Source organism: Phoxinus phoxinus, assembly GCF_949152265.1.
Source record: "Phoxinus phoxinus genome assembly, chromosome: 20".
Lineage (NCBI taxonomy): Eukaryota > Metazoa > Chordata > Actinopteri > Cypriniformes > Leuciscidae > Phoxinus > Phoxinus phoxinus.
Window position 1 is genome coordinate 14,171,585 of NC_136895.1, and position 16,572 is coordinate 14,188,156.

The 16,572-nt window shown below is 38.1% G+C and overlaps 1 protein-coding gene across 3 annotated transcripts in view; it reads right to left on the reverse strand.

Moving 5' to 3' along the window:
- LOC306987659 (adhesion G protein-coupled receptor D2) overlaps positions 1-16,572 on the reverse strand; it is a 61,900-nt gene that overhangs the window by 44,280 nt on the left and 1,048 nt on the right. For all 3 annotated transcript variants that reach the window (XR_013795216.1, XM_079592118.1, XM_079592119.1), the window contains exons 5-20: positions 15,841-16,479; positions 15,283-15,444; positions 14,955-15,028; positions 14,475-14,756; positions 14,243-14,354; positions 13,879-14,016; positions 13,681-13,786; positions 12,541-12,652; positions 12,270-12,325; positions 12,052-12,178; positions 11,326-11,429; positions 10,711-10,813; positions 10,101-10,254; positions 9,579-9,712; positions 8,781-8,890; positions 7,794-7,914 (exon numbers count right to left, since the gene is read on the reverse strand). Coding sequence is in view for 2 of the 3 variants with exons in the window: in XM_079592118.1 (XP_079448244.1) it covers positions 7,794-7,914; positions 8,781-8,890; positions 9,579-9,712; positions 10,101-10,254; positions 10,711-10,813; positions 11,326-11,429; positions 12,052-12,178; positions 12,270-12,325; positions 12,541-12,652; positions 13,681-13,786; positions 13,879-14,016; positions 14,243-14,354; positions 14,475-14,756; positions 14,955-15,028; positions 15,283-15,444; positions 15,841-16,479 (2,534 nt within the window). In the remaining variant the exon portion in view is untranslated. The remainder of the gene's footprint in view (positions 1-7,793; positions 7,915-8,780; positions 8,891-9,578; positions 9,713-10,100; positions 10,255-10,710; positions 10,814-11,325; positions 11,430-12,051; positions 12,179-12,269; positions 12,326-12,540; positions 12,653-13,680; positions 13,787-13,878; positions 14,017-14,242; positions 14,355-14,474; positions 14,757-14,954; positions 15,029-15,282; positions 15,445-15,840; positions 16,480-16,572) is intronic.

Genomic DNA, 16,572 nt, shown 5'->3' on the forward strand with positions numbered 1-16,572 from the left:
CAGCCTTTATAGAAAAAAAGAGGAAGAGCTTTTCTCTTGCCCAGACTGACCCAGTTCTTGTTAATTATCTGCAAAGTATACATCAAAGCTCACCAAACAGTCCACAGCTCTCAGATTAAAACAGATTTAAAAGATATCGCCCATCTCATGAAACTATATCAGCTGAAATTATAAATGAAGTGGCCATTCTTTCAACGTAATTTGGGTGTCGGAGTGGTTTCTGACACCAGAGGTTAAACATGCGAGGGCCGTGTTGTTGTAAGAGGGGTTGCGAGGTCGTTCCCAGCGGGTCATGTGATCCTCAATCTCCTGCCAGGGTAGCCGAGTGATTTGCTTTCCTATGACACAAACTATTACTACACAGAGCTGGCAGGTAATTATAAAGCAAATAAATGCGGGTGGGTGCCAAACGCGACAGGCTCTTTTGGTGATTCGTGCGAGCCGTGGAATTCCCTTTCCTCTCGACAGGAAGCACGTTATTCACAACGATTATTTGTTGCTTTTTGGCCAGATTCCTGCATCACACTGCCATTTTTCTTTATGCAGTAGGGCCAAATCTCACACTCAGTGGCACATATATAGAAACATTTTGTCGGTGATGACTTTCTAATTATTTATGTTTGAACATAAGCCATATATATATGATTTAATTGCTTATAGGTGTGGGGTTTTTTCCCCCTAAAAATTGTATCCTACGTTAAAGGAGAACTCCTTTAATTTTAACATTGAGCTCAATTTTTAGTAAATTTGGAGTGCTGTCAATACAGAGAACAACGACAAAAATCGGTGTTGCCTACACCGTGTTATCTTCTTTTTAAAATTGGCACCCTATTGACTTGAATGGGGCACGTTTTAAACCTGCTTTTATTTCTCTTATCATCCTTGATGTGTCATTACAAGTGCCCAGCCATGTTGAGTGATTCCTTCGGAGTGAACACGAGTGAATCTGACTGCAGTAGATGTGAAAGATATGAATAAAAATGATGTTATATCAGCCAGCGCACATACCTGTATTTAGTTTCTGTTTTCGGTCGAAGTCCAAAGTAGTCGATTGTCGAGTTGACGCGCATAGGTTTAGTTACTTAGATCACGCGCGTGAACTCGACAATCGACTACTTTGGACTTCGACCGAAAACAGGAACTAAATACAGGTATGTGCGTTGGCTGATATAACATCATTTTTATTCATATCTTTCACATCTACAGCAGTCAGATTCACTCGTGTTCACTCTGAAGGAATCACTCAACATGGCTGGGCACTTGTAATGACACATCAAGGATGATAAGAGAAACAGTTATTTTGAATTGTAATAATATTTAACAATATTACTGTTTATAATTTATTTTGATTAAATAAATGCAGCAAAAGAGACTTCTTTGAAAAACATACAAAAATGATAATGTTTCACAGGCCCGAATTAAAGCTGAAGTGTGTGATATTTTCACCATTACTATCACAAAAATTGGATTTCTAAATTGGACGGATGCATGGATGGTGGATGGATGGATGCATGAATGGATGGAAGTATAGGTGGATGGATGGAGGTATGTATGGAGGGATGGATGATGGATGCATGGATGGATGGAGGTATAGATGGATGGATGGATGGATGGATGGATGGATGGAGGTATGTATGGAGGGATGGATGGATAGAGGTATAGATGGAGGTATGTATGGAGGTATGGAGGTATGTATGGATGCATGGATGCATGGATGGATGGATGGATAGATGGATAGATGGAAGTATGTATGGAGGGATGGATGGATGGATGGATGGATGGATGGATGGATGGATGGATGGATGGATGGATGGATGTATGTATGTATGTGTGCGCGTGCGTGCGTGCGTGCGTGCGTGCGTGCGTGCGTGCGTGCGTGCGTGCGTGCGTGCGTGCGTGCGTGCGTGCGTGCGTGCGTGCGTGGATGGATGGATGGATGGATGGATGGATGGATAGACCGATATAGACACATATAGACACAGCTATTAACACATCTAATATAGGATATTTGTAATCATCAGTAGCAAGCTTAATCTTTAACAGACATATTTCCGTGTTTTCCGTCTTAAACAATTCAACTTGAAAAGCATTTCCCTGAGCGGGGGTTTGGGGACCGGCTGACCATGGAGGACATGAGGAGTGAGAGACGAGCTGGACACCTGTCTTGACTGAGGGATTCCTGTCCTGATTTTGTTTTTAAAATGAGTCGCTCGTCTCTTTGTGAGGAGTTTGTGCCGCTCGCACAGGTTGCACCCCTGCGGACCTCAACTTGCATCCATGTCAAAATAATTTCCCAAAACACTTCATTAAAGAGTTCAGGAGGTGTTTGTTGTGACTCTGCTGAAACAGTGCATGAACATGGATGCTAATGCGTTTCACTTCACATTAATGTTTCTATTTTATTCGAATCTTGCGCTGCGAACCTTTTGCAAAAAGTGGAAAATGTTTATTTAAAAAATACTTTTAATATACCAACAGAAAAAAATAATATCATTTTTGCTAAATAATAAAAAGGTATAAGGATTGTAGGATTCACCTTACTGCAACACCCACAGAACTTGTCCTGAGTTTGTGACCCCAAACCCCCTTTAAACTCTCTATCCTCAAAGTTATTGATAGAGGGAAATTATGAGCGTATAATGCTATGGACAATGCATGCTGGAGGGCCTATTATATACCGGTAATGGATAGCACTGAGTTTTTGAATGACATTGCACCGAGATTGGATGACAGAGGGTCGTGCGATTTATGACCAAATGAAGCACCTCCACTTCCCCCTCCCCACCCCGTCCTCACCCAAAGCCATTTATTTCCAGCCTGATAGAGAAGCACGTGGTGATATTTATGGGGCAGGAGTTTGTAAATAAGACAAAATTAATAAGTGCGTTTTGGAGTCGCCTGAACAGGATAATGTTGCAATGTTATACATTAAACTGTGTCGCCCCCTCTAAAAACTCCCAAATTATCATCAGTTAGAATACTTCAATTAAACGCCGTTAAGTTTTAGCTTCATTAACCTATGTATTAAATCTGCCAACTGTAGAAACAATCATATCTAAAGAGTTCACAGCGTTGTTCCATATGTTGTAGAGACGTTACACTAATGTTATTTAACATTTCTTCAAACCACTTAAGAATAACATTTTAAAAAGATTTTACCGCTGTGAACCACAACAACAAAAGGAAGATTGCATGTCATTCCTATGGGATGCTCTATTAAAGCTAATATATAAAAATTATATTAAAGCTAGAAGACTGAATAACTGCTGCACGAAAACGAAAAAATATATTTTTTTACGAAATATGCAAATTAAGCCATTTCATGCTTAGCACAAAATAAATAAGAATGATTTGTTTGTCATGTTTCCCTCACTCAAAACAACGAGAAGTGCGGCCAATGAAAAGAGCTTGTCAACATTATTACTTTTATTGATTTAACAATAAAGTCCTGTGGCTTAAGTTATGTTGTTATTGCTGCCTATTGAAAATACAATGAAACATAGAAGGGGGGGGAGAAGTAAAAAAAAAAAAAAATTCACGACAGGAATTTCACATAAGGACTCTCTGGATAAAGTGAGGCTGTTATATTCTTCACATTTTCAAGGGCGTTGCTTAGAAAGCACCCGTGCCAGTGAAATTATGAATATATCCTCAATCAAAGAAATGTTTCATTCTCCGCCCCATGCGGTCTGCATTCATATGAGCGTGTCCCGTCTCTGCTTCCTTTTAAAACCGTGGGCCGTACCGAAGTATATAATAGCTTACAACATCTATACGAAGCACTTAAACACAAGGTCTGTGGCATCGAACGACTCAAGCACTCTGGATACAGCGGAGGTACGTTCTCAACGCACGCCAAAACAAACAAAAAACATGTGGCATAAAAGCGTTAATTGTCGATAAGTGAGGGAATCATTGTCAACAACTAAAAACTTCATATGAAGTTTGCCGTTTCGTTGCTGCTGGAGTGGTTGGGTTTTCTAACAAGGTTGACTTTACAATGCAGCTGGGTAAAAAGCACAGTTTTATTGTCATTGTTCGCAGCTCTAGAGACCCGAGCCGATAAAAAAAAAGAGCTGTGGGCAAAACAAAGGGTGGAATTTAGAGAGAGAAAACAGTTCAATCAGTTTGGTCTTTAACACATGGGAGTTGCATTTTCACCTGCCACATTTGAAAAGGAAGAGGCTGGCAAAATATCCAAGCGGTGAAATGATCACACAAAGGCCTGTGGTGATTTCCTGTGGATTCTACATCTCCCCCCCCCCCCCCCAAAAAACAAATCTCTGACTCATTTTCAGTTTGGACTGACTTGTAGTGAAATCTGTAGTGACATTAGTAGCTTTCACACCGGGTAGTTCTAGGAACTCAATTCTAGGAACTAGCGATTCCCCGAGAACTAATGTTCCCCTATGGCCGTTTTCCTGGTTGCATTCGCACCGCCAGTAAGAACTCTGAAGTGACGTAAGCCGCGCTTGTTGTTGTGACTTTTATTTTGACGGCGCAGAGAAGCGCAGAGCACACAGCGCTCGCATTCTCCGTGCTCCTTAGTTTCCGATCTGTCTAACAGTCCTGTCTAATACTTTATTAGATACAACTGTTATACAAAGAAAGTAGACAGTAATGAAAAGGTATTAGCGCATGTCGTGAGGTTGATTTCCAGTGTCGCTAGCTGAGCTGAAATACATAATCATGTTTTGCTTGCTCCCCTCAAAGTCGTGTTAGATTTTCTCCTCAGCGAAAAAGGTTGAGAGCTCCATCTATCACTGTTTTCCATGTTCGTAGAGTTAGTTTCTGGAGTAAATACTGTATATAGACTCTAATCTGTGTGTTTACACCACTTTTAAAAATGGCGGGTGCTGCTATTGTGTTGGTTTAGACCCGACTGAATTAGGAGCTAATTTAATCCCCCCTAAAGTTGTTCCTAGAACTAAAATCCTAGTTCCTGTGGTGTGAACACGCCAAAAAGCAGATTACTTCCGCCAAGTTCTATGAAAAGGTATATTTTTATGTATATAAAAGGTATATTTTTATGTGTTAAAGACGTGGACTTTCAGATAGTGGGCAAAGGTAAATGTAAATATATATATATATATACAAAAGTTTGGGATCAGTAAGTTTTTTTCAGCAAGGACGCATTAAATTAATTAAAAGGGGATAGTAAAGACATTTTATGTTACAAATGATTTCTATTTCAAATAAATGTTGCTCTTTTGAACTTTCTATTCATCAGAGTCCTGAAAAAAAAACTGTATCATGGTTTCCACACAAATATTAAGCAGCACAACTGTTTTTTACATTGATAATTATAAGAAATGCTTCTTGAGCACCAAATCAGCATATTAAAATGATTTCTAAAGGATCATGTGACGCTGAAAATTCAGGAATAAATTACACTTTAAAATAAATAAAAAAGTTTTAAAATTTCAACATTATTACTTTCACTATATTTTTGGTTAGATAAATGCAGCTTTTGTGAAATTTACCAACCCCAATACTTTTGAATGTTGTGTTGCAATTTATCCATTTTACAGATGATTTATGTTTTAAAGTAGTTACTCATAAAATATAATTATAGTATAGAATACATATCTCTGTTTTAAACATATTCAACATTCTAAAACAAGTCTTACTACAGTTATGTAAAATCAAACTTATACTATATTTCTATGAAGCTATTTAATGATACATAGCAGTTTCCACACTGTAAAAAAATATTTTCATGATTTGTTATCATAACATTTTTAGTATGAAATTTTACCTAAAAAACTTATAAATTTAATGTGATTTAGATAACATAATATTCTGAGTTTATATTTATTAAACCAATCACCTTTGTTGTATTAACTCAATATTTAAATTTCAATTAACTAATTTTTTTAAGGCAACCACGTAACTTACTTTTTATGTTAAACCAACAATATTTTTTTCCAATGTGCAGGGATGAAGGACACAGTTTCATCACTAGAAACGGACTTAAATACTACATTACTTCTACATCCACACTGTATCATGTATACGTGTACATAAAAAATTTACAATGTTTGAATTAGGTAAACAAAGGTTAGAACTGCCATTAAGAAAACCTTGGGAAAAAATCCATAAATACTATAGAAAAGCAGCCCGTTTGAGAGGAATCCATATGGAAATACTATTTATGCCATTAACTAAAGTATGATTACAATATAAATACTTCCAAGGAAAACAACATCCACATCTAAAACGCATTTTACCGTAGGACCTTCAAAGACAAAAGTTTAGTATCGTACAGAGCCTCAGCTCCGTAAGATACTAGAATGGGGAAAAAAATAAACTATTTATAGTGTGGTTTAATGATGCGAGTCAGGCTAAATCTCTATTGATTTTCTTGTGATATATACAGCTCTATTACAGAAACAACTGATTAAGGAGCTCTACAGACCGCAAACACAGGATTCGGGATTCACAGGCTTGTAACGCATAAAGAATGACACACTTTTCTTTCTTTGATCGAAATATCACACTGCGATATTCTGTTCGACGCTCTTAAACAAAGCTGTCGACACTGAACATACCAATGTGAGATCATTTTGATTAATGGCAGTACTAAAAAAAAAATGTTGTCGATTTCAGAAGTGCTAATCAAGCACAGAATGATATAAAAAATCTTTAATATCCAAAACGTTTAACAAATAAAAAATAAATAAAAGTATACTGCTTTGTGCTTTGAAAACCACTGTACAGCATTTCCCTCAAGAAAGCAGAATATTAAAAATAATAGAAAAAGACAAAGACAGACATGTAGATTTAAATGAATGCAATAATTTTGATTTTGCACCTTTTTAAACGTGGTACTCATACTATATATAAGATAAATATAAATTACAAAACTAATATACATTTCTGAAAATTATTTTTGTTGATCTCAGAAGTGTTACAGAATGATGTTAAATATATTTATAAATAAAAACATAATGCTTTGTGTTTTGAAAGCTACTGTACATGCTTTCCAGAAGACAGCAGAATATTAAAAATTAGAAATTTTATAGAGTTTATATATATATATATATATATGTGTGTGTGTGTGTGTGTGTGTGTGTGTGTGTGTGTGTGTGTGTGTGTGTGTGTGTGTGTGTGTGTGTGTATGTATGTATATATATATATATATATATATGTGTGTGTGTGTGTGTGTGTGTGTGTATATATATATATATATATACACACACACACACACATACACATTCACACATTCAAAATAATCAAGAAAATGTCCAAATCAATTTCCCAGAATCCAACACACAAAAAAGTGCTGTTTGGCTGTAATAAAGCAGCTTTAGGAAGAATTTCACTGGCCATTTATAATGATTTAACGGGAAAAGGAAGTAACAGAGGATCTGTTTGGAATCCTTTGTCTTCCGCCAAAAATAATTTTACCCAGATTCTGACAGTTACTAAAAGAGAAACACTGGAACACAGAAAAACCTGGCTGGCAACTACCATTACAGATCTTCAGGAACGCACGGACGCAGAAAAGGCGAGAATAAAGTCTCAAAGAAACGGCTGCGTTTACCAGAAGTCTGAATAAAACTTCATTCTACTCCAGTCACACACACACTCACACACACACACACACACACACGCTCTCAGTCTGTGCCGTCTCCATGTTAAACAGCAATTATCTCTTCACTCCCCTCTGTTTACCTCAGCTAAAACCACTGTGGGCTTCAGCGCTAACGCAACCCAACGGCGTTCACGTGCCGCAGACTTCAGATGTGTTTGCCTGGCGTTGAGGGCAAGAGTGAGAGAAACACTCTTACCTGCAGTGAGTTCAGGAGGCTGAAGACGTAAGCGATAACCACGGAGAATGGCACCAGGACTCCACAGAGCCAGGTCAGGCCCAGGATCGGCAACAGAACCAGTACGGATTTCACTGCCGCCCTAAAACACAAAAAAAAGCACGCAAAATCAGAACAGGAAGATCTGATATGGAAAACACATTGTTTTACTTATAATCATGCATGCATGTGATCACACACACACACACACAGAGATTTCAGGGGTCATTCCCAGCACAACAGGAGCTGCTGCTTATTCTCACATTGTGACAATTTCCACGCTAAATCGCTTTTAATTCTGTTTAGTATAAAATTACCTCCCTATTCAGGTAACCACTAAAGCGAACCAGCTGCTGTCCGAACGGGTCCTGCCAAGCGGAGGAAGCATGTGTTTGATTTTCCTTGGAGAACGCTGTATTTGACCACGGGCTTTCAAGAGTCACATTGATATTTTTTACACACAGGGGCCTTCTGAGGGCCCCACCTCAACGACTGATGCCGGAGGTCCAGGCTCGTCCAAACGCGGGGTGCGTGTGGCAGCTTAATTTGCGTTATGGTTATTTATGGTCTCAAGGAGAAGCTGAATCTATAAACCAACATGAGAATCAGTATAAAGGCCTGTTTTTACTAATATAACGCCGGATTCCTGCAGTGAAGGAGCTGCCTGAAAGTTTACTTTGTGATCCTTGTAAAAAAAGTAGAATCGTTCCATTAATGGACCAAAAAACAAACAAAACATTTGATGTTGAAAGAGGCTGTAATGTGCAAATAGATCATTTTAATAGAAAGCCAACACGACTGAGGATCAGTCAGACTCCACAAGCAGACAGGACCACTGTTCACGAGCACAGCTGTGAAAGGGTGCCTCCATGTGGCGGTCCTTAAGACTAAAAAACGTATAATAGAGCATCGAAGAATGAGCTAATGAGAATCCTTTACCTGAATACGAGAGGAAGGGAGGTGTCCTACCTTATCTGCTCAGAGACTTGCTCTTCCGGGCTGTTGTTCATCATCAAAGATCTTCTCTTGGCTGTGGCGATGGTGATCAGGACCACACGGGTCAGAATCATGATATTCACCTAATACACACATACACCAAATTAAATATTAAGTAGAAATATAACTAAATATTCAAATAATAAATATATAAATTAGAATTTGTAATAAGCATGTATAATATATATATATATCATTATAAATATTCAATATATGCATATATACGCAAGTGCACATATAAATAATTATTATATATAGTCATTTATAATAAGCATGTTTGTGAGTATATATTTGTAATTTTATTATTGTTATGTTTTATATATATGCGCACATATACCAGTATAAACATTAAAATCTATAATAAACAAATACTATTATATAATAAGAATATAAAAATGATAAATATTCGTTCATATTGTAAAATTATAATACATAATAAATATATGCATATATATATAATATATATATACAGTAGTCAACATTTGAAGTGGATCAAAAAAGTTCATCAAAGTTGTCCTAAGACAAGAACGGATGTTGTTCGAAATTCATGTATTACTTTGATGAAAGGTTTTGATCCACTTTAAATGTTGACTACTGTATATAAATAAAATAAAAAGAACATGTTTTACTATTTTATTATTATTGTTGTTATTATTATTATTATATACAAAAAAAAACATACATAACAAAAATATGTCATATGTATTTGTGTTTTTAATATTATTCTTTTATATAAAATATATAACAATAATAATAGATGTAGAGACACACCATAACAATGAAGATGACTGGGCCGGCGAAGCCCCATATGACGCCGTTCTGAACACTGAGCCAGCAGTGGCCATCGGCTGAATAGTTCCCAGAGGCAGAGGCCAGCGTGATGGTAACTATCAGCACGGGCAGACCTGTTCAAACACATACATTTCTATATTACAGTGTCTGAGTGGGACAAAAAGCATTTGACGGCACCTGTGAACAAAAAAAACTAAAACAAAAAAATTACTCTCAACCAAGTTGCATCTTTTTGTCATCATTTTGATAAGTATATCTACTTAACATTTTTTTTATGAAATGTGTTGCTTGAAAATGACACTAAGTATATAGTATAGACATGGTAGTATTCCTCGTCTAAGAAAGAAGGAAAAAAAGTACTGTGAAAAGAAAATGATAGAAATACTCAGTGGAACAATAAAGTACAAAACCAGCATTCCTGTACTCTTGAACCCAATCAATAAGTGTGCCTATCCACAACAGATCGAAGAGGAGATCGGAGGGGCGGAGTGCAATTATTACCCCAGCCAATCAGGTAGTAGTATTTCATGTGGCGGTCCTCGCTCAAATTAACGCTCACTACTTTGCTCCAGAGCAGCAGGCCCTCAACCAGCATCCAGCTGAATGCTGCCAAGAAGAACAAATGCATCAGAGCCGCCACAAACGTGCAGGCCACCTACGGGGCAGAGGTCAGAGAGCAGGCAGTCAAGGGTCAAAAGGTCAAACATCCACACAAACATGGCCGTACGGCAGTTTACGCAATGCCAAATATGGCAACAACACTACAGTTGTTTTAAGGGACTGTCAGACTGCTGGTACAATATTGTAATTAATCTAGAAAGACTTTGACTAAAAATTCTGTATAATGACCCCAACTAACATTTAAAAAAGCAATAAGTCACTTGCGATGTGATTTTACAGTGTTGTTAGACACTAAGACACTATGCAAAGTCGACCATCTTAAACAAAGTAAAAACACTAACATACGCCCTTGAGTGTGGTAAATACTAAAGTTAATCAGATGATTACTTTAATAATATTAATACATTGATATTAGGCTACTATCAATAACTAAATTGATTCTGATTTTTAAAAGGTGTGCAACCAAATGAAAGTGTGAAAAGCATTGTACCTTATTATGAACAGCAGAACCACTGCAGAGAAGGACGATTTGAGCGCAAGTCAGAGACACAAAAAGATTCTTGTGGACTGATGTGCGATCTGATTTCGGGATGCTGAAAAAAAATCAGGCAAAATTGTGTTTATTTTGGTCAAACAGATGAAGAGTGTGTGTGTGTGTGTGTGTGTGTGTGTGTGTGTGTGTGTGTGTGTGTGTGTATGTGTGTTGATTAGTGGCAAACAGGCCATAAATCTCTTAAAGAAATCAGCTTGGCTGATACTGCGCTGATTAACCTCCCTTTGTGTGACCCTTTCCTTTAATTAACTCCCCTGTAATGTCACCATAAAACTTCGGCTTCAAGCTCATTTGGCACAGAGCGCTAATTAGCCGATTAGTGGTTTTCAATACGTATTCAGCCTCACGACAGAGCGCTATTGACAAGCGTGAGGCCTGTGAGCTCACAGACTGTGATTCGAGCAAATGTTATGCAATGTCGTGACCTTTATGAACTCAACACTAGAAGTCAGTTGTCATAAAGATTAGATGGTGAATCAAATGATGCCAGAGCAACATCGTGGAATGGGAATATGCTGTTGGCGTGGTAGTACATCCGTGAAAACCACTTACTCTAACACGGTAAACAGCATCAAGGTCACCACCAGTGCGCAGAGAGAGGCTCCGGATCCGATAAATGTCAGCTTCGTCAAAATGCTCTCCTCTTTAGCACTCCACTGCAGGGAAAAGACCCATCAAAACACAACGATCTTGCACTCCTCACACTCTGTCTATCTCTCAATCTCACTGTCTGGAGATATAGGTTAACTACCATTATGTATATATGAGGGTTTGATGACTCTTATTGCACTGGATGGTTATAAAGTGGCACTAGACATCAATGAGAGACCATATTTGCTCCTATAGCGGAACTTCTCACATAATTGTGAATGCAAGATCACAAAGGCTACTATTTAGGCTCGCTTGCTTTTGTAAGCTCACAGTGACCTCTACTGGAAAGATTGCGGTGTAACAGAAAATATGATCGGTGAAGACATTATCTTTATAATGATTAATGATTATTTTTAAATGGCTTTTAAATCACTTTTCAGACTTAAAGGGATATACACTGATAAGCCAAAACATTATGAACAGTCACATGTGACGTGAATTTTATTGATCATCTTCTAACAAGGCCACATATTAAGGTCTGGGTAGATTAGATTGTAAGCAAACAATCAGTTCTCATAATCAAATATATACATTTATAATTTATGTTATACATACACCGGTAAAATAGTGTGTGTATGTGTGTGTGTGTTTGTTTGTTACAATTCAAAGCACATACTCTGAACATACCTGTGGCTCCATGTAATTCATTAGGACAGCAAAATTGGTGGTGTGGTTGCAAAAGCAGGATGTGACATCAGGAGGAGAAGGCAACACTCTGCACCCTTTATTGGACCAAGCACTTGTACGACCCACCCTTTGGACATGAGACACTAAATCAGACCCAAACAAGAGACTGTAATACGACAAAACACCAGTAGTTTTGTAACATGATTTCATTCACTTACATGAATTCGACATTCCAAAAGACACAGAAGGGCGTCACTTGCTCGGAGTGCTCTGCCTAAAGGAAAAATATTAAACTTTTTTTTTAAAGCATTATTATTTTAGTATCATTGATATACTATTATAGTTTTATTTTAATATTTCCTGTTTTATTAAAATTTTTAGTTAAAGTTTTAGGTGTGTTTATTTTGTTGTCTTTTATCTTAAGCCTATGTTAGAGGTTATTCGAAGATATTAAACTTAACTAAAACGGCAAATAAGAGTGTTTTTTACCATAATTCCAGAGGATAGAGAGTACTGGACGGACACAGGAACATTTTCTGCCCTCTGCACATCCCGCACTGTTGCTGAGATTACTGCCGTATCTAGCTGACCAGTGTGTTGCCTAAAAATAAAGGAACAGAATAACCAGGGTTTTTCCTGCATTGAAAATATGCTGTCCCGCCAAAGATTTATTTGATCATTTAATGTGACGATTCCTGCTTTTCTGCAATATTGGTACCCGCTGATAGCCGTTTTCAATATCTGCTTTCAAACGCTCCAGTGAGTGTTTGTGTAAGCGCTATATGAAGAGCATAAAAAGTTTCTATTTATGTGTTTTTGCAGCGTGAGCAATATAGCCAATCACAGACATATCTGTTGAGCGTGTGAACGCAATGGCCAATCAGAAGTGTTTAAGTTTGTCAGAATTGGCTCAAAACACCACATTGGCTCAATACAACACCTAAATACGATGTCAATGAGAGATTCATTTCACAGCATAACAGGAGTTTTTGCAAGAGCGCAGCTTTGTGTACCTTGTGTTGTAATTGACAGCTTCAGCGATTATAATGGCGATCTTTGCTCAATTTCTGTATATAATATACATTTTTCATGCTGCTGATGACACATTGCAAAGTTTTTGGATTGACAACCATATTTAAATGTGTGATTGAATATGACTGACAGTGATAACCATAGCAATGGACAGAACAAAACAATCAGGTACTGTATGTCAAATGATCTGTGCACTAAGTTTTGGAGTGTAGGCTAAATGCACTTTGTAATGTATTACTTTGTTGTTTACTTGTTAAATCGGTAACTCAGTAAGATTTTTATATATGAAATAGTTCTAAGCACATGATCTTTATGTTCTGACCTGACAGTGATTATTTTTTATTTCATGAATGAATAAGATAAGTTAATATTACAAACTGTTTCTTTGCATTTATTTTGAATTTATTGTCAGTACTGGGCTCGCAGTTCACATGGGTAGGGTACTGTGTACTGTGTGTGTGGACAACCGTGTTCTTCTGCCGCCACCTAAGACCATTTTCGACCCAGGAAAAACCCAGATCGCGTTACAATTTAAATTTATAATTAAAATATTTAAATTAAATTTGGTGTGGAGAGATTCAGGAGGCTCTTGCTAACCTCTTGCCATTGGTCTGTTGGTCAGCGGGTGTTTTGACCTCCAGTCTGAACGACTTCTCTACCAGGTTACTGTAGTAGGTATAAATAAGCATGACATCTTTGTGGCCTGTCAAATAATATTAGAAGATAAAGATTCTTTAAAACTGGCTTGCATCACAACATTTATCTTTATAAATAAGCAATTTACCCTATTCTCACCCAATGAAAAGACTCTCTGCATTTCTGACTCTGATATGAGGATCTCATCATGGCCGCTGAACTGACCGCCGTGGATCGATGGCTTGAACACAATACCGCAGCTCATCTGCGCCAGCCCGCGCGGCTCCAGATGAATATCTGAGGAAGCAAAAGTCTCTTGACTAACAAACACTCATACGGTTTTTATGGTGGGACAACCAAAGTAGCCATGGCTAAATATTAAAAACTGCATGAATACAATAACAGACAAGAGAGGTTTATCTTTATTACTCCACCTCTCAAGAAAACAAATATTGACTTCTGTTTGTCAGAGGTCTGAGATTAGGCTACCAAGTCATGCTAAATGAGGCAAAAAACACTGTACCCATGTTCTTTGTTGACACTGTGAAGCTTTTGTGCTCGGCCCAAAGCTCATCCGCCAATGTCCACAGCAGCTTGTCTATGTTCTCTACCATTGTCAATGGTCCGAGGTAATTCTGAGATAATACAGGAAACATATTTATAAACCTGACATAAGAGTTACCATCCACTTTTTTTTTGTTGAGGATTTGGTTCCAGAAGAGCAGGGTAGAACCAACTTCAATTGCACAACATACCCCATGATCTCTCAAGTTCTCCCATTGTTCAGCCATATCAGGGTCGATGAGTCTGCTAACTAGTTCCAAGCAATTGCGGATCATGGACATGAAGACCTCAGTGGGAACAGCTTTTTTATTGAGTTGAGCGGCCTTCTCGATGGTTTCAATGAGGTACAGGAGATCAGAACGTGTGATAATGTCTGCATTGCTTTCCATAATTCTCAATATGGCACTCAAGAGGAAATTATGACGAGTCAGGTCGTTCTCAGAGAACAAGGTTACATTTGTATTCTCTGTATTCTGTGGAGAAAGGATGAAAATGCAATATCAAGTTATATTATTTATTCCTATGTGTCAATACTGACTATACTTTGATCTCAAATAATGAATGAGAAGTTAAAAATAAGGAGGAAATTAATTAAAAATGCTAAGAAGAAGCCATCTCAGTGAAATCTGGAGGTTTAATCTAATAAAAATCAGCCTTGAGCTCTAACTCACAGATTTGGAATGAAACTCATTGCTGACTTGTGAGAAGAACGAGGTCCCAGGGAAACCTAAGAAGTCCAGCTGCTCTGAAATAAAGGAGGAAAAAACCTAGATTATCACATATGTTGAAAATGCACAAGAAATTGCATTGCCAAAATTGCTTTTGCCAAAACAAAAGACCAAAAAAAAAAAAGGAGAACAAGAACTAGGAAGTCACTGGCTCCTAAAATACCCTACTGAGATAAATTACATCTGATGAAATCGCAAAAGCTTTTCCTATTTTCTCCAATGGAGATGTAGTTTATTATTAAAATATCATTACTCAAAAGAAGGTGATCACCTTTTGGAACCAGGCAAACACTTCCTCTGTGCGTCAAACATGAGTCATTAATCAGTATTCCACTTGCTGGGTCAAAGGTTACACAGGCCTTGTTAGCCATGAGGTTGGAAAAACTGTGATGCAAGCCAGAGATAAGTTGGTCTGCTGATTGGCTTTTGAAACCTAAAAGAAACAAGAACCAAAAATAGTTTAGAAGAAAATTGATCCTTTTGAGCAAACTCTGAGGCTGCCGAACAGCCAGCAAGCTAAGTTTGCTTCTAGTCTGCCAATTTTAAGAGGTCACCATGAGTCATAGTTCTTGAGCTCTCCAAGTCTGTAAGGACCATATGTCCTCTCTTCAGAAAAGAATAGGGAACTCTGGGTCCATGACTCATGTGATGGGAAATGTATGATCCGAAGGGTGGGTCTCACCATTACCGCATGGATGAAATATTTACAACCATCTCAGCCTGAGGTTTCCAATCACAACTTGGCTGTATACGCAATTTCGCATTGGTGGTAGAGTGGAAATTACAACTCACAGATTTGAGGGCGCAATACCACCTCCACCATCTCTACCTTGACAAGGCGAGTTCCTTCTGCGTGTCTGTAGCGACGTCTCGATTTCCAGTGCGGACTCATTCCATTTGAAGAACAAGCCAAAAGGAACGGGTGAACAAACTTTTTCCATGCTTTGGATTTCAGTGTCGACCAACAAACGATCCCACATGTAGAGCTGCGTAACGTTCCCACAAAGCGCCTTGCCACTGTTGTAGCCTCCATAGGTCTCCTGGTCTTGTCCAATCATGAAAAGGCCATCGCCTCCGATGTAATTCAATAAGATGAGTGAATTCCCAGAACCCACCACCGTTCCATCCACCCAGATGCCCCACTTTCCACTATTCGCAACCAAGCTTGCACATACAAAGTGCCAGGAGGCATCATTGGGAAAGCCTGTTACGTAGGTGGTGTTTGAACCATGCACCAGCAATGCAAGCTGGACGGGTTCATTCCCTGTGATTCGTGCTTGGAGTTGGAATTCTTTAATGAATGACCTTATGGCGTACGAGAAGACTGTGGAAGGTCCGTGGCAAGTTGGATCAAGCTGGAGGTGAGCACAAACCGTTAGCGCTTCCATGTTTGGGAACTTATGGCGGAGACGAGCCGATTTCCGGTGTGGCCGCACTGGAAATTCCAGCATGTATATGTCTGGAGGACCTAGAAATGTTTTAGAAAACAACATGCAATATTGATTAAAGAAAGATACAAATGCATTTGTAATAAATGTAAGATGAGCAGGGAAACATAAGA